Raw genomic sequence first — 23,943 nt, forward strand, 5'->3', positions numbered from 1 at the left:
CTCCTTTAAGGGCTTTTCTGTTCACTTAAACGACTCTAAATAAAACTTGATTCGGAGATGAGGACATTATAGGTAAGGAAAATGCAATATGAGTATAAATGCAAACGATAAAATAAATAAAAATTTTGAAACTGTTTGCCATGCACATGTCATTATAAGGACTTTATGGTGTAAAGCAGGGAGATTTAAAAAACAAACTGTGCATTTTTTTGTTTCTGGCTAATTTCAAATGCTGCAATTTTGACAATTGAGCAAACTGAAAAATAAACGTCAAATGCATCTCTGAATGGAATCCTACAGGAATCAAAAAAAGAAAGAGGAGCCCGAGCACGTTTCATGAACGCAAGGGGAGAGAGCAAGCATTCTCCAAGGAAAACAGGAAACGCACTGCTGACGGATGTCGACAGACTGTGAGCGTTACTATGAAATAACACAGGAATAATGTGTGCAGGAACCAGTCTGCTTCTTTATTGCCTGAGCTTTGATATACCCTTGTGCCATTTCATATACAAAGACATAGTGATGCATATTAATGTGAGACCTGAAACAGTTCCTGAAAGCTTTCATGTTGCACAGCGCTGTCCAAGGCAGACAAACCTCCTGCCCTCCAGAAACACAAGGGCCCATTGTGCATAGCATCCTCTCCTCAGAGCCCCGAACAGGGCTGCAGTACCTTCGATTTACATGACTTCAGCATTCAGCTGCTTTCAGCGAGATCTGCGACAGGATAAGCCTCTGGTAATCTGCAGGAATCAGTTACAGGAAGAGGCCGGCTCTCACCCTTCTCCCCTCTCAGGGAAGCACAGGTGCTGCGCTGAACCGCTGCTCAGCACAGCCAGCTTCTCGCTGAGCCGAGCCCAGGAACGCTCAGGACGGCACATCTGACAACAGCTCAGGTTTTGTTTAGAGAACTTAATCCTCATCCCCAGGCCGCTGACAGGAAGCAAAACCGTGTTTTGCTTAACTTCAAATTCTTTCTCCAAGATCAAAGTGCAGCGTTGGAGAAATCGGGGACAAGGCGTTTCGACTTACCAGGGTATTAAACACACTGACATTTCCGCCTCTCAGGCAAAGGGAGCAAAAGTTACATTTCATACACCCTGCAATGGCTGGCCCTTGGTAATTCCAATTCTCCAGGACAAGTGATTCTCAATTTCCATTTCACACTAAGAACTCACCAGCAAGTTTATGGCCTAGAGTAAGGCTTATTACATCCTGCTGTTCACAGCCCAGTGTCCTCTGTTCTTATTATGGACAGCCTTTTAGTTACTTAATTAAACTAATAATCTCCCTGAACAGAACCTTATCATTATTTTTAGCTGTCCTATTATTGTAAATGTCAATTTATGTATGACATTTGAAAGATAGCCTGACTTCTTGAGCAGTTTAGGAGCTGTACAATAATCCAATAATTTAGTATCTCAGAGCCCAGAGAGAATGATTCCTCCTTCAATATGCACCTTCCTGGTGTTTTTTCTGAATTATATGTAAATAATTAATTAATTAATATAGTTATTTAACACTATATGTCTTAGTAAACCTGTAAATTTCATTTCAATCTGGAAAAACCTGCAGGTTTTAAGACATCTAAAGGCATCTATAAAATATAGGAGACTTAAAATCTAAATCTATTATGGGTCTGAAAACCATTAAAAAACTCTGATCAACTAAATTATTTGTTTATTCACTAAGGAAAGTGGAGTTCCTCTGAGACAGAGACAAGCAGAGGGTGTCTGTCTGAGCTGTCCTGAGAAAGCTGGAAAACACTGCCTGAAGACTCACAGAAATTTACAAGCTTAACTTACCAAATCGCAGTATGTCACCTTCAACAACACTACTGAGTACTGCACAATTAGTCATGGATTCAATCCAAACCATATAACCTGACTTTCAGAAGACGAAGAAAATTACTGTGGAAATAACTATATAAAGAAATGTGAAGGAGGTCTACTGCACTGGGGGCTTTGGAGTTAAAGAAGCTAATCCTACAGAGAGCCAACACAAGGGTCCCAGTGTCACCCAGTCATCCGGCCATCCCTGTGGTTATACAGTGAGCAATACAGGAGCATACAGATATTTATTCCACAATTAAAAAGAAAAACAGGAGTGAAGCCTGCCTTCTTCAGGCATGTGCAGTCCTCTTCAATTGAATGAAAACCTCACAGCTAAAATGTATTAGTTCCAGTGTAGAATTAACCTCTGCCTTTTCCTTTGCAGCTTCAAACCAATACAATTCCCCATTAAAACCCTATATAATGAGCAACTGCAATCAGCTGCACAGAAAGTGTCTCATCTCATTAAAAGAAAGTGCCTTTCCAGTGGAAAGTGTCAGACTCTCCGGAGGCCATGTGACTCAGTGCTGAAATTCCTGAGTTAAGTCTGGACTTTCCAATGACCATGTGCTGTACAGAAAACATCATTTCAAGGTCAGGCCATGGGAATTGGACCAGATCATAATGACCTTGTTTACATTTTTGATCATTTTGTTTCCTTTCAGCCAGATAAGGATAGTACATTTTTTTCCCCTTCTTCCATCAAGTTTGACTCCCACTGAACATCCAGCACATCTCCTCCTGGTATAGCCTCCAGACCCACTGCTTCACAGCAAGCCTGAGCACCATGGACTCCTGCTGGTGAGGACAGAGACCAGGCCCACTCCTTCACAGCAAGGCTGAGCACTATGGGCTCCTGCTGGTGAAGACAGAGACCAGGCCCACTCCTTCACAGCAAGGCTGAGCACTATGGGCTCCTGCTGGTGAAGACAGAGACAAGGCCCACTCCTTCACAGCAAGGCTGAGCACTATGGGCTCCTGCTGGTGAAGACAGAGACCAGGCCCACTCCTTCACAGCAAGGCTGAGCACTATGGGCTCCTGCTGGTGAGGACAGAGACCAGGCCCACTCCTTCACAGCAAGGCTGAACACTATGGGCTCCTGCTGGTGAGGACAGAGACCAGGCCCACTCCTTCACAGCAAGGCTGAGCACTATGGGCTCCTGCTGGTGAGGACAGAGACCAGGCCCACTCCTTCACAGCAAGGCTGAGCACTATGGGCTCCTGCTGGTGAAGACAGAGACCAGGCCCACTCCTTCACAGCAAGCCTGAGCACTATGGGCCCCTGCTGGTGAGGACAGAGACCAGGCCCACTCCTTCACAGCAAGCCTGAGCACTATGGGCCCCTGCTGGTGAGGACAGAGACCAGGCCCACTCCTTCACAGCAAGGCTGAGCACTATGGGCTCCTGCTGGTAAGGACAGAGGTCAGGCTGCACTGAAAAACACAGTCTACCTGTGGGCTCAGCAAGAAGCTAATTTTTCAAGAGCACCTAATACTTGATTAATTTTCAGTGGACTAATAATATATCACTTGAAAATGCAGTGTGATCAAAGATTTTTCACCGATCATTTCTTCACCATTTCATCCATGAGTCTGTAAAGATTAAAGTGATCTATATAAATATGTCTACGGTAAAAATTAATAGAAATAAAAAATAAAAATAAATAATGAATAAGCTATTTGAAAAAAAGCATTTATAATGTTATGATTAACCACTTTTACAATATTGAACTGCCTCCATGGTACTTACTGTAAGTACCACTATCAGCTAAGCAAAGATTTTTGCTTAGATTCCTAGCTCTAATTCTAATTTCCTCCTTTGAGGCAACTTTTAAATCCTATTGCTTTTCAGTACACACTGGGGAATTGGGAGAAATGGGAAGCTTTCTTACTGAAAAAATATTCTTTACTTTCATACAGAATAACAGGTTTACCCTGGTGCATGAATGCTGACCATGCTGTGTGAAAGAGGTGATAATGAAACAAGAGAGCAGCTTCAAACCACCCATGAAAGCTTAGGAGCGGCCATGGAGGGCGAGAGGGGAGAGCTCTCTCTGTTTGCGCTGTATCCACAACCAGGCTGAAGTCTCTGTTGTTGTAAAACCATTATATTGTTGTTGGCAGACCAAAAACATCTTCTGAAAATGTGAGCAAATGAAATCCAGCTGGTTAAGCAAAATCCCAGATGTTCCCAGCAGAGTGCTGCTCTGAGGGACCAAATTGAGCAGAAAGCACCAATCCAAATATGCCATAAAAACTGAATTTGCATGATCCATGCTGTCTGCTTCATTACAATGAGAAACAATGGAGACAAATATGAAAATTATTGCAGGGTAATTCTTCTAAGCTTTTTAGCTCCAGAGGAAATTGTGCTTCCTATTTTAGGAAAATAACACAGGATTTAGAGATGGAAGCTTTTCCCCATGTTATTTAATGCTTAAAAAGTTTGGAGGACTTTGTTAGCCTAAATATGCCCGTTCATCCTGAAGATGTCTACAGATGCCTACAGTGATAATAATATTGGTTTAAGAAACCAAATACCATACTCATTATTTTCTTTCACTTTAAAGCAAAAAGTCAGTCTTTTTTTATTATTAAGGCCAGTATGCATTACATAGTGCATTTCATCCAAAGGGATCCCAAAGCTCCATACATAGAATAGAGGACCCATTTCATCCAGCACTTGAGTTCACCAACCTGGGAGAGGCAAAACAGCCATAATGCACCAGCAGCCACACTGCACAGAGCTTGCTGGAAGCAAGATTTTGCAGACCTACACTGGAATTGAAACATGTTTTTCAGCTCAACACCCCTACTCTTACAAACAGTGCCATGAGTTCTTCAATGGCCAAGTGGCTTTAATGGATGGGTCTTCCTATGGGCAGTGTGTACTGGCAGCTTACTGGGAAACTGGGTTTGGAATTTTGGTCTAGGAGGAATATTGCCATCTACTGATCTACTAATACCAGTTATAACAGCAGTTACAGGTTTTCCATCGAGAACTCCCAGTACTAACAAAGTCTAGCCTTACTTAGCTTCTGAGACCTGATGAGATCTGGCAACATGTTGGCAATACTGCTGCTACTGATACACTGTTCAGGCTGGCTAGTACATCTAATCAAAACTTACTTTGCATCCTTGAAAACAAACCTATGGGTAAAGACTAAAATTAGGGCATATTTATAGCTGCGTTTACAATGGAAAAAGTGCAAAGACTCAACTTGCATCCATTGGTACAGCATTTTTATTTAAAAAGCAGTTTTATCTCTGCTTGCTCTTACTTGATTCATAAGCTCATTTTTATTGCTAAATACTGTGCAGCATATAGGTTATAAAGTCGAAGTATTAACAGGTGGTATCAGAAAACACTTAAGGAAAAGACATAAGGGATCACACAGAAAAAAAGGGTTGTATACCCAGCTGTGAGCATCATATGTCTTCCTATCTAATGTCTGTTCAGCCTATAAACTGGGGAGGGGGCAGCACAGTGTTCTGCTGGTTCTCTCTGTGTTGGCTCAGACGGGTCAGCTGAACAAACTAACCCTCCACAGGGCCAACTGCAGAGCAGCTCCCCAGGAAGGGAGTTCTCTGACCTAGATAAGTGTATTTGAGGAAGGTCTTCTGACTTCACTTACTCCACATTCTCCTCCAGACTTTGACAGGATCTTTTCAAATTTTCTCTCTCTGTATAAAAGAATCAAAGTCAAAGCAGATACAGAAACTTTCATCACTGTACCCCACTTTTTCTGCAAGCACCCCACCTCCAGCCATACCCCGCAGTTGTGAAATGCATTCTGGCCCTTTTCTGAAGCCTACGCTTCGACAGAGAGTCCTCTCATTTCTGAAGCTGCGAAAAAACAAGCACACTCACAGCCTTCTCCAGCCACTTCTTCTCAGATACTTGTTTCGAGTATTTTTTGGATCAGGAATACATTCCAAATGATGGTGTTAAGACTTTTTGTTTGACAGTCTGCCCACATAATCATAATAATCCCAGTTAATGATCTAAAAACAGATAAGAGAAAGGTATCACTACCTCTGATTCTGTAAGGAGCTGCTCTTATCTGAGCATCTAAAATGCCATTTGAAACCAGTTGGTGAAAAGCAACATGCCCCGAGCTTGCTTGATAGCAGGAGTAATAGTAACACAATATGGCCAGCTTATTAATAATAATAATAATTAACAATTGATTCTAAATTATAATAATTACTGTAAATAATAATAATAACATCAACTGATGGTCAGACATGTGGCCAGGAGCACTACAGATAAGTCTACATTCACACTGATTGGATAAAACCACATAAATTAAGTCAAATTCATCGGCAATAAGAGATTTCCCAGTGTGAGGGCTGCTTTTCACTGAAATTCTGCTCCTGCAGTTTATCTTCAGGTGGAACATTCTGCCGCAGCTTCCGTGGGAGCCGGCAACAAGCAGAGCATTGCAGACATCACAGCAAGAGGAGGCTGGAGTGTGATAATCAGTCTTAGCACCCTTCAGTGCTGACAGTGCACCCCCTCAAGCCACACGCTGCTTCGACAGTTTTCCTTGTGAGCTCACACAATTACTTCGCCCAGCTATGGTTTACTGTAGCGTGCACCACACTTGGCTTTGCTGTTCTACTTCTTACACAATGTCACTTCGACATGAAAAATACCCATGCTCATCTGCGAGACAAAGACGGGGTCCCTGTGTTTCTAAGGTATAAGCTCAAGCTGCCCACAAAGGGTGGGTAAGCGCCCAAGGCGCAAGCCTGGGTTCCTCGTCGGAGGACTGTGGCGAATTTGCCACAGGGAACGGAGTCTTTCTGGCACTCTGAAGAAAGCTCTTCTAGCATACCGAGATTGTAAAGATATCCAGGAGAGATTATCAAGCATATCTGGCTGTCATCAGTTTAAAAGAGTAATACATACCTTTCCATTAGCTGTTTATACTGGAATCGGTATTTGGCAAAGAACATCGTCTTGATAAAAGAACCAACAAGGAATCTCTTAGTATATATATATAATGGACATTCCAACAGGTAATAAATAAAATAATTAGAAAGGGTGGATAATAGCAAGAACTTTAAATTTTCCATCTGCCTAAAGTCAAATAAACAATTGACTATCAAACCTCATTCTGGGATTGCAATATCTGGTTATAACCAGAAAAAAGATCAGATTATATATACAAGCCATCAACTAAGGCTGACAAAACAACTTTGAAAGCTTATCATTCGAGTGCAAAAGTACCTTTTCCAACTAAATAAACATATAGTTGATTTTCCTTAATTAAACAAATACACCACCGTTATGTGAATTTTTTTTGTTGCCATAATTACTACATCTTTTCTTGGCTTTGTCCTTGAGCAAAATCTTTCCAATTCTGCCCCTAAAGAGCCTCATACACTTAGCAATCATTCCGAGCAATCTCAAATTACTAGAGACAAGTCGCTACATACTAGAATCTCAAGTCACTAGATACTAGAAACTCATATCACTAGAATGATATTAAAAAAAGAAGTTCCTGTAATTGGCTAAGGTCTTTCTATCTTGTGATAGGGCTGTATTGACCATCCTATGCTATAATTGTTAGGAGTTACCAGCTGAGTGTTTACACACAAACGATTAACTACAAAACACAGTTTGTATTGCTGCTTCCTTAAGTATCTTTGCATAAAAGAGAGATTGTAAGAGCTGTGTCCAAAGGAGTTGGCACAGCATCACTGTCACAATTCGTAGCATGTTTTCAATGTATTCTGTGGTTGAAAAACAAATGCTAGGCGTACTTGGAAGTTGTTGAAATAAGCTGACAATTTCACAAAACAAACGGCTGATTCCTCTATACACACATCTGTCTTATTCTTGGCAGAAGTCGCTGTGTGCGGTCTCTGTGCTGAATATAATTTGGTTATACGAAAATATTTCAGCAGTTTAATATTTGTCTTTTTAACAAATAAAGCTAAAGCAAAAACAGTGACTGAATTGAAATGGGAAACTGTAAGGGTTAGGGGCATTCAATTCTGAAACAAGGGTTTCACTTTTCTTTGCAGGAGCAACTAAAAATGGCGTTTGATTAGACAATGAAAATGACCTTAGTTAAATCAGAAAAATCAGAAAAAAATATTTTATTTTGCTTCTTGATTTCAGTGGATTTTACTATTTATAGTAATGATTTAGTTCAATTATTATTCCACACAACAGCAGCCAGAAAAAGGGCCAGAAATTGTAAGTCATCTATTTTTTTTTCTCATGAATACAGAAAACTGAAAAAGATGTATCTTCCAAAATATAAAACCTGTGCACTCTATGGTTTTTAAAATCAGTAGATTTAAAAAAAGAAATTCAAAATAATACCAATATATGCCTACGATCCAACAACTTAAAAATGTCCTAAAGACACAGATTGGTATCCTCTCTACAGTAGGATTGCATGCATAAAAGTTATCATTTTAATCAATAATTATAATTGCTTATTATATTTTTCAATTTATAATAGATTTTCCATTTATATTTCTTACCAATCATTTCATTCATCCAATCATATTATTATCATATTTCATTTCATTCTTTCTTTCTTATATTTAATTTTCTATGATACCTTGGGTTTTTTCCTTCTACTGCTTCTCTTTTATTAAGTTACTGCTTGTTTGTTACGCATTTAGTCATGCTTACAGGACTGTCAGATTGCTGAATTGTTTTGTCTATTTTCCAATTATTGTGTCTCTCGTGTGGTCCAATCTGTATTTTGTACAGTCAGCACCTACTGTGTCTAAGTCACTTCATGTGAAAGTCAAGGCTTTTATTTTTCAGAACCGTATTTGCCTTAACCTTCCAAAACTATGTTGGAAAACATATGATGTGCTCTTATTCAGAATTTCTGAGGAAATAAGGATTCACAAACAGATAAAACTCTGTTTCTTCTAATGAAAAACAACTGGCCTCTTGCAACTCCAAGAGCTGGGTCACTCCTCAGTGACTCCTCAGTGTATGGGGTCAGTAAAGTCGTTAGGAGCTCCACTGTCTTTCTTAACACAGTTGGAAGATTTTAACTTCCTTATGCCCCCATGCTGTGCAAGGAGCTATTTATCAGGGAAAAATCCGCAAACTCCTGTCATAAAACAGCTTTACGCAATGTATAACTACCACACATGCATTAACATCCACATTTTAGAACAAACAAATCCATCCAATTCAATAATTTTATCTTTCTCCTGTAAACGAGACTCATTAGTGACGACACCTGTTTTGATATCACTGCTACCTGCCTTCAGAAATAAAGTCTCTGTTATGTCAAAACTGTCAAAACTTGACATAGTTGTCAGAACTTTCTGTAAGAGGTATTTGTGCGTCCTTTTTCAGAAAGAAATTCATGTATATCATTTGTAAGCTCTGGATTTGCCTTAAAGCTTTTGAATAATTAATATATTTATTTTTAATGCTATCTGATAATTTAAATAAAAGCCATTTGTGAATACTGTATTTTTAAATCTGATTGGCTGGCCTGCATACAGTATGCAGAGGTAAACCTAGTACAGAGTATTGCAAATGGCAACAAATTCAATGCATTATGGAATTTTATCAGAACCTGAGCTCAGGCAATATTTACAATAATTTTAAATCTTTTTTTCTGTATGTTGTTTTGCTTTTTTCTTCGTGCTTTCGGCACATTGCTGAGAATTTTCACTGAAATAGAGCCTGCGACTGCGAAAACTGGGTCTTACAAAACAAAAGAGATAACTAGAAAATATTTGTCAGATTTTGTATTATTATTATTATTATTAATTAGTTAGTTATTATTATCATTTAGAACCAGTGAAGAGGTTCGAACAAGCAGTTCCCATTCCCTTTGGTTTCAGCGAGCACACTCCTAATGTTCCCATCAACTGCTTCAATACTGTCCCAACTAAATGGTTTTTACTGAGTTCTGAATAAAATATAGTAACAGCCTCTTCTTAAAACATATTTCTATTTGGACATCATTCATAAGCATCTGTTCGTATATTTTTAAGGATATAATTGAAGTAAAATATGTTCCTTGTAGACACAGTCATGATATCTAAAAATATGTTATACTTCTTAAGGCAACCCATTTTGAAACACCTAAGGTTTCAGGGTTTGAGTGGAATAAAACACACTTTACAATACCTTAAAAACACCACCGAATCTAGAAAGGAAGTCAATACCTGACTAAATACTGCTTTGTGCACAGTTTTCCCAACTTCTTTTTATAATGAAATGATGAGCTGGAGCATGAGCTGTTGCTTGATTGATTTAGGAAGCCTGTGATCCAACTGTGAAAGCAGCGAGTGCCAGACAGATGAGGAAAACATTATGTCACAGACACTCAGAGAGAAAAGGGAAGCAAATGAATCACTAAATAAAATTAAATCCCAAAACAAACTGGAAGACAAACAGGACGAAAAGAGAGAGCTCTGAGGCCAGTCGTAAGCAGAGATGCAATGCATCCTCTTTCTAGAAAGCAGGGCCAGTTTTTTAAAGCAGTTGAGACATGACTCAAAAGCTCTAAGCTCCAAGATAGACAAACCCTTTAACTTTGAAACAATAAAGCCTAAAAAATAACATCACTTTAAATTACAGACCTGTGCACTGCAGAAATGTTTTGCCTTTTAAGATTTTAAACACTTATAATATTTGTCCAATCTAGATGAAAAATGTCTTTCTAAAAGCAGTAATGTCTTTCAAAAGGTCCATCTAACTGCATTTTTTTTTCACCAAACAAACTGTTGTCATGTCGAAAGTGCAATCCAACAAGCAGAGCAACCAAACACCTGTTGTTACAGAAATACAACTGGATTGCAATGCAGTTGTGATTTGTGACGCACAGCAAACCCCACTGGTATGGCGTTAACTAATTCAGCAACCTTAAAAGTTCTAGCTTCATATACAGTAAATGCTAAAAGTCACAACTGGGAAGGATTTTCAGCTTTGAGGAGGAGGACAAAAAACACAGTAACTCCACTCCACAATACAGAAATTAAGCACTTCATCATGCAGGAACAGTGCTACCATGCATCGTCCCGACTCCCGCAATGCCTGTCCTGGCAAATTGGGAGCCAGGCACTGAACCCCAAATTCTAAGTGACCCACTGTTTCACCATTCACGAGCAGAAAAATAGAGGACCCCCAGCTCCTTACCCTTGGTGTGGAGGGACAGAAGCACGAGCAAAGAAAAGGACATCTGCCAACTTGGTTCATCCAGCCACCCCATCGCTCCTGGTCCAGAAGGTATTCCAGTCGTCTCGGCTTCTCCCTTATTCCCCTGGTGGGTGAGAACTGCCTCGGCCAAAACTGCTCCGCCACGCAGTCAGCTGGGAGAGCCTGGGGAGGAGGGAATGGGAGAGACACAAGCCTGTTAAACACTGGTTGTGTCACCCGACAGACCTCGCTTGGACACCTCGTGGGCAGGACAACAGAAGGGCAGCTGATACCCTGAGCCGGCCTGGATTCTAGCCACGGGAGCCTGGATTCACTTCTCACACTTGGAAGCTTCTGTTTCCAAGGAGGGAGGGGGGGGGGGGGGGTAGAGGAAGCAAGAGGGGGGGATTCTCTTCTCTCCCCACCCTCCAGGCAGAGGAATCACTCAGGGCTGTCTTTCGCATTTTAGTCAGCACGAAAAAAAAATACAAATTCAGATCTCAAGACAGCTACCGGGACTCTGCACCTCTTGACTGGCCCGCACATTTTCTCCAGACGGCTGAGTGTGACAAAGGAAACGGGCTGAGACAGATGAAATATAGTTTTATTATTGTGGCATTTTTGAGTGTCACCGCAGTATTGGGAAGAGAACAATATGATTCATTGTGTCTTACTTCTTAAAACTCTAATTCTCTGAATTATGTAATTTATTATCACAATATGCTCTTAAGGACTAACTTATAGAAATTTATTTCACATTTTCAATTTCATCTTATAGCTCAAGGGACTACTTAGATTTTACATACTTTCTGTTTTTCTGACATTTTTTAATTCTATCATTTACCCAAAAAAGAAAGTTTGCTGCTGCACTGAACACTGAATAAATGTCAACGCGCTGATATGGCACAAGGACAGAGTGGTTTGAAGAAAGCCGACAGCTTTAATTGCGGTTCTCCTGTACTCTGACCTTGTGTATTCCCCAGTTAGATTTTTAAAATTCTATTGTATCACAAATATTGATACAAATCTCTCTAAAACAAAAGCGACAGGTATACACAAATTAATGCAGGGATATTTCAAAGTATAAAAGCAAGCTTTAAGATGTGATTTGAATGTGCTGGCAGACTTTCAGGATCCGATATGGCCTGGGACATCATTCCACAGCTGTGGAGCAACAGAACAGAAGGCCCAGTTTCCACGCATCCCCCAGTGTCCTGAGCCTCAGATTGGGCTGAAGTCTGAAGAGCACAAATGGCGCATAAGTGTAGCAGGAGCACACAGTTCACCGACGCAGCCAGTACTCAAAATGTTCAAGCCTGTCAGCTGACGTGATGTATGTAAAAGCCTATAAGATATTGTTTTTCATCTGTAAGTTTATGCATTAAACCAGATTTCAACTTGTTTTCCATCTTTGACAAGGATTTCCAGTTCCTTATAAAAAAATTAAATCTACCCATGAATTAAAACTGAAAACCTTCTTGTAGATGGGCGATTCAAGCTCACCAGAAACTTTCGTACATTAGTTTTGCAACAAGTTGGAGAAACAAATCGTTCTTTTCTACAGTTAATGATTGTTAAAGGAAAGAAATAATAAACAGCTCAGCAGGTGGCATCCAGGCTCACGGCAAAATAGCTTTAAACACTGAGATGTGGTTGAAGGCAGCGTATTGTGACATGTAGATTAACTACTAAACTAGAAAAAAGAAATCTTCGATGTGCAAAATATTTCTAGGATATTAAAACTGACACCTCGGGGGAACCTTGCCACACCCCCTTAGCAAAAGCTCATCTTCACCCTTTGATGTGCCAGAATAATTTGCAATAGAAATCATTAGAAAAATAACTGATGTTGCTGATTAATAACGTCATTACAGAAATCAACATTTATACATTCTGACCATCACTTTATTTTTATATCCCCTGTCACTGTACCCCAGCCAGGCTGCTACCACGTTTGTCGCGGGCAAACAATTTACTTGCTTCCTTCTGACAGTGACAAATTGACTGTTGACTTGCACAGATTAAAAACACATATATTCAAACTAAAATCACACTGGCGTTGCTGCACTCTCTCCATATCAGCTGTAGAAATGAAGCCGAAGAATGGAAATGCATGGAAATCTTTTTCAAGCCCAATTCGCTTGGATACAAAAGAACAGCCTCTTTTAACTTGTGCTCCGTTCCATTCCAAGTTTTCTCACAATCCACATCATTCATCATTAGCAGCTAACAATAGAAGAGCCCACTTTCAACCTCCTAGTGAAAAGACTATCACTTTGTTACAAATAAACAATCCCCCGCCTCCCCACCCCACTCCGAGCCCGACTCTGATTGGCCCCTGTGTTATTCAAGGCACGTACAGCTCTGAAGCTTTCACGACTGTGACAAGCCTTCCTTTCACTGAGCCAGAACAGGGAATTTAGAGGGGAAGAAAGAAAAATCTCATGACTTGTACACTGCAGGCGGGTAGATGATTTGTGTTCTCACTTATGGGGTATGACTGTCACTGCTGATTTGCTTTCAGGGCTGGATTACATGCGATAAGGGATGACCTTATTCGAGTATTCACACATTAAGCACTCTGAGCAGGCAAGCTGGACACAAAAAGTCCCTCAGATGTTCAGAGACATCAATCAAGTGCACAGCATGGAGGCTGCCAAACTCTTTCTCCACTAAACCCCAGCACACAGGAGTGGGGGCGGCCTTTGTCTCAGACAGACTTAATAAAGTTTAAAGCTTGCCTGGGTTTTTTCAGCAATCTATTGTCTTCCGGATTTCCCTTTCAAAAAAACTCTAAACTGTAACTCAGAGCAACGACCATATTTCAAGAAACTGGGCTCTTTACTTTCTTTAAAAGAGAACAACTCCTTCAGTTTTGTTGGCCACATTCTAGCAACCCTTTGCCATGCAGGCTGTGGCCATGTTTTCCCTCTCATTTTCACCCACCAGCAGGCTGCCTTGGCCTATGTTTCACATTAAGTTACCCTTTCCCTCCTCTCCATTCTCTGCATTCATTCTAGATTACCCTTTGCTTTGAAATAAAAGAGAATCTTTTTTACAGTCTGTGGCTTTACAAAAAGTAATTCTTGACCAACAAATTATTTTATTTTGTTTAATCACTAGGTTGAAGTGTCATCACTTCTTTTCAAGAACGGCTTTTGTCCTTAATCTTAATCCTGAAAGAACTCCCTTTTATCAGACAAGTACATTAATCTGAAAACCTTCATCCAAAAATAATGAGTAATTAATTTAAATTTATTGAAAAAAGTGTTCAGAATTGAAAATCCTGCACAACACCTATAGCTGCCACATGAGGGACAGAGAAAATCTGGATTTTCGGATGCCAAATGCCAAATGATGATGTTAGTTCTGCAGTTTTCTCGTTTGACATTGAAGGTACAGAAAAAAGTGGGAACAGAAACCCCAAGTCAGTGTTGTAGGAAAGGGATCTTTCTGCATCTTTACTCCAGTTATGCCTTGCATGGGGGATTAAAAAACCCAGATTGTTCTAATCACAATACCAGAACACCCGTAATCATGTTGGAGATCGTACTGCAGAAGTAGGTGCAGAACAGCACATAATGTGGTAGTAGGCAAAATTACTTTGTTCTCAACACAACATAGCATTCTGTAATGTAAAAACAGCCAATGCTTTGCTATGCTAACAGTGAATAACCTTTTCACTTTACCTTTTCTTTCAGCAACGTTAATTAAGACATGAACCAGGGAGGGAAAAGATTTTGGCAGTTTGAAAACATACAGTTCTAGCAAAGTACTGTACTTCAAAATGAGACTTCGGCAGCAGTAACTTTTCCATCAGCAGCAGAGCTCTACGCCCACATTAAGGAGTCTGGCTCCTGTCTACTGTACTAAATATGCAGGTGTTGCTTACTTTATTATGTCTTTTTAGAACCAAGTGTGTGATCTTATGAAAACAGTACTCTGTGCCAAATAAGAAAAAAAATGAAACAAAAACCTTTGAGATGGACAGTCTGTTCGCATCGTGTACTCTATCCTATTTGAATACATCCCCTCTGAAAGCTGTCACTGAAGGCCTAAGCCCAATGTAATTTTACTGAACTGATCAGGCAGTGTGTATTTATGAATGAGGAACGCTCTGCTACCAGTCTGCCCAAGATATAACAGTGGGTATAAAACAACAACCACTAAAATATCCCTATATTTCAAGTTACTATACTAACACACAAAAGCTATTATAAAAGAAGGAAGGTAAGGTAGTGTTTAAACCCATTTTTTCACTCAGAATCTGAGATTTCACAGATTGAAATGCACTTTAGAGGAGCACTGATATTTCACCCTGGTCCAGTTAAATTAAACTCCATCTGACACTCTCTCTGACACATTTTGTGTCATCTGTCCCCAGACCGTGGAACAATGTGGTAATCCAATGCCCAAGTGTCTAACGAAAATGGACATTAACTCTAAAATAAAAATAAATATCCAGAAGTCATTTGGTAAGAGGAACTGGTATGATTTCTTGCAAACTTAGGGGGCTGTATGTCTTACTGTCAGAAACTGTTTTGAAGGACAGCACACAGACATCAGAAAATGCAATGTTAAGTTTTCTCTCGGCACTCTCCCTTTGAGGCTCCCTGCCAGTAAAAAGATTTAATAAAAGAGAAAGGGTTAATGAATATGCAAGATCAGCAATGAGCCAAAGCCTGTGGTGTATTCAAAGCACGTCATGACAATATATCACCAGAAAAACACACACTAACTTGTTGAGGACAAACAATAAAAATATCCATCAATCCATCAGTTCTGGTGAGGGACAAAAAACACCAGACTCAGGATTTCACAATGGGAACCTTACTATCCCACAGCAACAGTCAGAGCATTCACAGAAAGGACACTGAATATTAGAATATCAAAAACCTCAACTGGACTTATCTGTACTGCATTATAATACAGTATTTATACAGTATTTGGGTATGGTAATCCCCATGTTATACAAGCTTAACAAAAGCCTTCAGGATGGACAGGCAGTCTGTTTGTACCATGTCTCCTACTTGAATACATCTTCAAAAACTGCCAATGAAGTGAAAATGCCTGTTACTTCCCATGTCAAAATCTATGATTGGTTTCAAAACCCAAAAATGTTCCCTAAATCACCAAAATGTCAACTTAAGATAACAAAGAACGGTCCCTAAATATGAAAACAACAGCATGTGGGACAGCACAATAGTTCGACAGCACAATGCATCATTACAGTCTATAGCAAATGTATGAACATTAGGTAGTACCCTGTACTGAACAACACAAGCCTTTATTATAAAAAAGTCCCAATATAATAAAAAGTAAAAAAGCAATTCCTCATCCAAGAAGATGTGAGAAGAAAAATATTTTTTACTATATACAGTACAGTAGCACATACAGTATGTCTTACAGATAATATATTTCTATCATCTCAGATCTGAAGCACATTTTTTTAAAGTCAATGTATTGCTAGTAAGGTGTTTTGTTCTTTAGTTGTTCATCTGATCTGCAATAATCACTGTAATGTTTCCCTTTTGTTACTCATTGCACTTTTCTCTTTTAACATTTTAGTTTGATCAGTTTTATCTAAATTATAGAATTTCAGTGGTATGCACATTTTTAAATGTCAGACATTGTTTCAGATGCAAATCACCTCTGAGAAAGGCATAAATAAATAATCTTCAATGCCTCTTTCACACAATCCGGAAGTGTTGCTAAAAACGTTCTTTCAAGGCAGCAGAGAGCTGTACTCTCCACACAAAGCCACTGCAGAGATACACGGTCTCTCAGGCTACATGCCAGCTGAGATCTCAATTGCTTCACTGGCGCCTGAGCTGGACTCACGCTTGCTTGACAACACGTATTTTAATTGCTCTCAGCTCTTCAAAAAGCTGGGGATGGCAAGTTTCAAAACACATTTCATAATTCACTTGAAATTTAACAAATTTAGCAAAAGAACAAGTTCAGCTCAGCGTTTGACAATCTGCCAGACATCAATTGAAAGTGGAAAGAAATTGGAGGGCTCCAAAGTCCAGCCCTCACGTAGTCCTCGTGATCAGAACGGCCTGGCTGAAGGCTTGGAGACCACAGGCTTCACCATCACGGGTGGAAGCACATCCAAATGTAAAATGAAAAGATCGATTTAAATCAGAGCCTAACTGCCCATTCTCATCATGGTGGTCTTGTTTTCCTGTGACCCCCCTCCCGTGCTGAAAATTTGGTGTGTATGTGTGCTAGTGCATAATTTTATAACCTCAACAGCAACATTGTTCTTCTATAAATAGTTATCCTGGCTCTCGGGTACCTGCTGGGTGCCATTCTCATGATAGATTGCTTTCACATGGGCCACAGGAGAAATCAATCCGTTTCAGCCCATTCTGTTTGAGAGGGGCAAATCTCTTTATTCCTATTCCTTTTGTCTCCTGCAGTTAAACATTCCTTCTCTGTGATACATCGTGTGCAGCTGTGGGCTGTTTTATTTGCAGCAGCTAACAGTTCATAATAATCTTGTTAAATCCTATCCAACACTCTCCAGTTTACACAGCGTTTCCTTCAGAAGAGCAGGAACTGGTGGCCAGCTGGTCACTCGAACCATCCCAGGCAGCGGCAGAGAAACAGTTTGTGTGTACAGCAAACACAGGCAGCCCCCATGACAAGTGGTCAGTAATAGCAAGACTTGGACGCCTGAGCCTTGAGCAAACAAGGACAGGCAGCCACCCCACTGTCAGGATTCCTAAACAAAACAGCCTGCTCACTCACTAGTGATGTGAACCAAGTGAGAACTTTTGGAAACAGTCCCACAGACCCTGCCATGTGTTGTGCTGGTATGTGGCCATTATACTCGAAGACGATGATCCAGAGAACACTGAAGAAGGGTGGCCTCAAATCAAAGTTTATCTCATGTAAATTCTTTCATTCCTGAAGCATAAAATGTGAAGAATCTTGCATGTATTCAAGTGATTTCAGTATAAGAGTAAAATATTTAATATAATAAACATTGTTGATTTGAGTTAGCGGTCAGCTGCTTCGTGTATTTTTTGCTGTCATATTACAAATGCGCCCGACTACATAATTTAGGGAATTACAGGCCTTTTGGGGCTCAAATAGTATTCTTATGGAATGTTCCTGTTTAAAAAGTGACAAAATAGTAAAAGTACTTGTTGAACAATTACACTAATTATCTCAACAGATGAACACCTTTAATCTTCACGGAAAGAAACACATTTTAAAAATGTAAAATGATAGTGTTCTACAACTTCACCAATAGATTTATAAGCACATTTCATGCTACTGGTCTCAAGTAATGGGTACCACTTGCTAAATAAACATTGCTAATCTGCCTTAATTCTGAAACGTACTGCACACTGTTGTTTCAAGCGTGATTCTGAATAACAACGGGTCCTATGGGGAAAGCAAGTCAAATTCTTCTCTATGCAAATAAATCATTCACGAAGGGAGACAGCTCGTTTCCCTTGAGGGCTGATCTCCTTAATATTTAGTAAAAGCTTCCAGTTCACAAGCTCAATTCCGAACTGCCAGCCCTTCACAGGTAATTACAATCGGGACACAGGACATGAGAACCACTAGGAACAGCACAAACCTCTGAAGAAAAAAAAAGACCTGCATGCTTATAGCGCACACACTTCACCTCACAGATGTCAGGTTTTATCCTATGGATTGGTTCAGGCAAATCCACCCCACAAAATTACAAAATTGTCATCAGACTGACTTTGCTGGGGGTTTTGTGCCTGAAGACTCCAAGCCCAGTGAAATGAGCTTTCTCTCTTATTGGCGAGACTACAGGTCATGGTTGGCCTTCATGAATTACTTCTTCCATCAAGGTTCTGGGTTGGTCCCCAGTGTTTCATACCATGAAGAAGACATGAGCAGTGAGTGAGCAGCAGCACAGGCAGAGAGCTATGTGAGGCTGTTGTGGCTGAAGGGGGAGAATATTCTCTCAGCGGCTGCTCTCACACATTGAGCCTGAAGCGCCAACACTCATCTCTGCACGGGAACTACACCACTGGTTAGTGCCTTTGTTTATGCGGAGGTTCTGTTCTGGCTCCAAGTGACAAATTCATTAAATTAAGTCCAAAAGTATTTCACCCACAAACTCCCACTCACGCCAACATACTGCATTATTCTCTGCCTTCCCCGCCAACTGCTCTTCAATCCCATGAGCAGTTTTATAGCTTTTTTCAAAGAAATTAATTTCAGGTGACTTTAAATGTTCTTCCATGTGGCTCTGAAATTAATCATTTGCAGTACAATCATGCATTGGTAAAACCTGGGCTCAAAACCATAAAATATGTGCTTCGTGTATAATACCTCAGGGGTAGGACATAAAGGAGAGGTAGAAAGCAACGTAGGTTCCAGTCTCCTCTAGAACAGTTAGATCAGTTTTTAATGCTGATTAATTGCTTGCATCTGATAGCTCTTTATTAGTATTTATTTTAGCAATAACAGCTTTTGCTCTGTATAGCCTCTTTCATAGCACTACACCAGCACTACACTGGGTCTCATACATAAGTGTCACTGGTTTCACACTCACCCATATCACGCCAGTAAAAGCACATGAATGCACTGTGTTTGTGAGGGACTTTCTGTTTTCACACTACAACTGCTCCAACCTATAAGGCAGCACTGTGCCAAATGCCACAGTATTTACTCCTTTGTAACCTCACAACCTTTCTGCTGTAGTTTACTAAACTTTAGCATTGCATCAGATTTTTATGCCATGGCAAAAACTCCGTCTGGAGTAAACTGCACATTGTGTTTTTGATAACTGTATTTCGCCAGGAATAACATCGCCCAATCAGAAAACGTGTTTTGGAATGTTTATTGGAAAGTCAGGCATAAGAAACTTTGGCTTAGCCCCCTTGGCTGAGGGCCAACCACCTGGCTGTAGGAGGAGGAAGTCAGGACCCCCTGCGGGGAGATGAGTGAACCAAGGGGAGATGGGGTGAGGAGGGATGCAGAAAGACCAATGTGAGCATGAAAGAGGTTAGTGTGGTATTTATAGCTTTTTCTGGTAGTGACGGTATTGAGCAGTTCAATAAGATGCCTACCTTTTGTTAAAAATGCCATTAATTATTGTACAGTGTACAGAAGCTCTTTATTACAATGTCATCTTACATATAATGTGACTGTGTCATCGACTGTCACAGGCAAATAAATAAAGCAATAAATCAATAGGTGTTTCAACAATAAAAAAGACCCGCCAGGAGATTTCTTAAATATCACATCTTGTGGGGTAACTACAACACTGCCAAGAAAGCTGCCAAGAAGTGGAAGCTTTGCAACCGCAGTAACTGTTCTGTACATCGCTGCTTTAATGCGAACATTCACAGTTTTCAGAAGTATGAATGTTCTGGTAATAATTAGCACAGCAAGCGGGAAGAACCTTCAGGAATAAGAGATTAAAAAGTGGAAACAGGATAAAATGAAGAATTACCTCAAAGAAATACACTTCCTACAGAGAGGAGTAAACCTCCAAGTTATTTTTGCTTCTCCCAATGGAGTCCCACCGTTCCCGAAAGAACAAAAACTAAGCCCCCTGTCCGTAGCCGCCATCTCTGATCCCAACGGCTACCTCATCCTGCCCTTCCCTCTGTCTAGCTTTCCTCTGTAGGATTGTGCCCGAGTTTGGCAACGAGCCTGGCTCGGCACGACGACGCCATCCTCCGTGTGGCACTGAGAGGTGTCTCCTGACACGTACGCTGGCGTCACCCACTTCTTTCTGCGCCGTGAGGACCTCAACTGTCTCCTGTCTGTCTGCGCTTGTTAACAGGAGGCCGGAGCACGATGTCACCCACTTCCTTTTCTCTCAGCACCAGCTTGGGACAGGCCACAGCTAAACCAGCACAGGGTCTCACTGCATACCTGATCAAACAAACATTTTTTCTGTGGCTGCTGTCTAATCGTACTGTACTGTATGAAAAGATCACGTCAGTATTATGCATCTGTATATAACCCAGTATGTACAACTGTATGTAAACCAGTATTCACGTCAGTTTCTCTTCAGCTTTTTAAAAAGTATTTCCAAACCCTTATTTTATAACAGCAGTTCTGTCATTTTCTTTGCCAATTGTTTTTTTCTGGGAAGAAACCAGGCTGCAAATTGTTCAGCTGTTAACAGTGTGTCGTAAAGCCAGAGAACTCCCTATGTCAATGCAGGGCACACAATAAGCTAAAGCCCAGTGTTCAGCACTGTCACAGATGGCTGGCAGAGAAAGAGAAATTGCTCTAAAGGTGGGGATTGTGTGCCTTCAGGGTACAGAAGCATTTTTTCCTCTTTTCCCTCATGCAATCAAGCGGAGGGGGGAGGGGGTGTGTCTCACCTCTGCCCTCTCCACTGATTTGTACCAGCTTGACCTCTGACCTTAACTAAACTGCTCAACTGGAACAAGGCAAAATGAAAAAAAAAACATGTAAATGAAAAAAGTCCTATAGGTTTTTCCTTTTTAAAAATTCTCTCCTTCAATTGCATTGTATTCGGAAAAGCCTTTTGCTTTTAGAAAATGCATAATAAAAGAGACAATTTCCTAGCTGGAGATCTGCTTTAACCCTATTGAATCAAGATCAGGCACTGGCTCAATACAGGGGGACTAATGACGAGAGTTGCTTTCACAGCTTTCTGAACACAATCAGGGCTGAAGTCATGCAGAAGGTCCCCACGTCACTGGGTTTTTGTTATCTGTTTACTTTTTTGCAGAAAGTATTAAAGCCCCGAAAAAGAAACAGAAGGAAAAGGTGTTTGGCACACTTTGTTTAACGTTGTCGAGTGAGGAGAATTCAAAACAGTTCAAAATAAGCACAAGTGTTGAAATCTTGAAAGATTTATGTACGGAAAAAATAATAAGGTTAACAAGTCAGTAGGTACCTTTGTTTCTATTCTATCCCTTGACAAAAATTCAATCAATTTAAATTTAAATTCCTGCTATTGAAATCAAAATCAAAATCCAATTCAGCATTCCAAATTAAATATTTTTTAAGAGGCCTTATGTATTAATACATTAATTACTTTATAACTATAACATACAGACAACTTATTTTTGAGGGACAATTTTTCCTTTTTCAGAAGAAAAGGCGGGCAAACTGTTTCACAGCTGAGGGATTTCTAGAGCTACTGCTATTGCTACTGCTTTTGAAGATAAAACTAGAAAAATAGTTCTTAAACTGCTGCTAGTGTAGTAGAAGTGACAATTTAAAACAAATATTATTTAGTGTCGATTGATTAACGTTGAAACGTATAATAAATGAAACAAACAGGAATCTGATACAGTCATGTTTAAAACTAACACACAATCAACACATTCCACGCTTTGAAACGTTCATCTACAGTACAGCAAAACAAAGTTCCAGAAAAGAAGTAGTCATTTGTAGGAAACAAAAACACACTGTGCTTTTACTGGAAATATAGCTCAAATTTCAGTCTTCTGACCTTTATCAGAGCACGCACTAGATTTGTTACCTGTTTTGCCGATAAGGCAAGATTTGCAGAGCACAGTGTACTTGATGGCTTCCATTTTTACACCTGTTGATGACTGTCTCCAAGGCACCTGTTTGTAGTTTGATCAACTCTGCAGATGGTTTTATTCCGTCGGAACAAATAACAAGGCAGTTCCCCTGCCCAAAAAGTAATGCAATAATACTAAAAAGGTTAATATAGCGAATGGCGCTCAAAATTCCCTTGGCTCTGTAAGTCAATTTCCAGCTGGCATCATGAATAGCTGTCCAAGCTAGATCACTTAATTTTTAAAAAACAAAATATTCTTTTGATTATTACTTCCTATATGTTGGCTAAGAGGGTAATACAGATTTGGAAGAATTCTTCTCTTCTCTAGAATTATTACTGTTTTTTGTGAGTTTCTTTTTGTGAAAATTCTTGTGGTTGTCCTCTTGATAAATTATCAGCTTCCGAGTTTATCAGATGTGTGCAGGTTTACCAGAGATATACAGTATGACTGCAAGTTTTGCAATCAAATATTGCTGGGCTGATATGTTTTAAACATTTAGATAATTCAATTGTACCAATTAAATGACTATTAAAAACCAGATTTGATTAAAACAATCCTGTTAAAGAAAACAATGCTGAATTCCAGGTGCTCCGTTCTGTCTGATAGAAGCTGTCGGTTATGATCTGATAATAAATGTGTATATACTGTATACTGGAGATTTAGTCCGCGAAAATGCATTCAAATAGGGTTAGGATTTTAGGATAAGTTATTTCTTTAACCGAATGCAGCTTTTTGTGTTCTGCTGCAGAATTACTCATATTAATCAAAGCACCAAAACCAAGCATGTCTTATTAATTCCTGTCTTATGAATATAAATGAACTTTATCCTGTTAGCACTGAGCAGCACTGAACAGGATTACAAAGCTATCCAGTGCTGTTTCTGCACACCACGGAATTGAAAAACTATCACCGAAGTGTTTGTACTGCTTGTGGAACAGCATTCAAAAGAATTACTGCCTCTCACTTGCACAGGCTGTGCGTACTTTTCCCTACTGCCTGATCCGATCTCACCTGCAACAGAAAATGGAAGCAGTGACCTAGAATAAGTCCTCAATTAATGGTTCCATTTTCAGTTTGCACTAGTATCAAAAGGGCTTCCAAGTCACACGAAGCATAAATGTTTTTATTGCCAGCACAGATGTCTTCAATTAAAAAAGTTTCAAAAATGATTTTTGCAAACACTGTCACTCTGTAAATGAGCTGCTCGTTGAGCTACTGACCCCCACCTCACGAAGCAGCGCCAGCAAAAAATAATTAACGGCACTAATTAAAAGAATGCAGTGACAGCCAACTGGTGGAGAAATGAAACTGAAGGTCACCCCCCTGACCTACAAACCTTCCTCGACTCGCACACCTGCCTGAATGTATTAGCGCGGATTTATTCTCCTTCCTCCAACTAGGATCTGGTAGCATTCCCACTTTTCCACTCCCTTAGAGCAACGAATGGCACAGG

At 40.0% G+C, this 23,943-nt stretch overlaps 1 protein-coding gene across 3 annotated transcripts in view; it reads right to left on the bottom strand.

Moving 5' to 3' along the window:
• Positions 1-23,943, bottom strand: part of bmpr1ba (bone morphogenetic protein receptor, type IBa) — a 159,667-nt gene that overhangs the window by 37,261 nt on the left and 98,463 nt on the right. For all 3 annotated transcript variants that reach the window (XM_015340423.2, XM_015340424.2, XM_015340425.2), the window contains one exon: positions 10,975-11,157. In XM_015340423.2, coding sequence (XP_015195909.2) covers positions 10,975-11,047 — 73 coding nt within the window. In that variant the 5' untranslated portion in view covers positions 11,048-11,157. The remainder of the gene's footprint in view (positions 1-10,974; positions 11,158-23,943) is intronic.

The sequence above is a fragment of the Lepisosteus oculatus genome, chromosome 3 (assembly GCF_040954835.1).
Source record: "Lepisosteus oculatus isolate fLepOcu1 chromosome 3, fLepOcu1.hap2, whole genome shotgun sequence".
NCBI classification, from domain to species: Eukaryota; Metazoa; Chordata; class Actinopteri; order Semionotiformes; family Lepisosteidae; genus Lepisosteus; species Lepisosteus oculatus.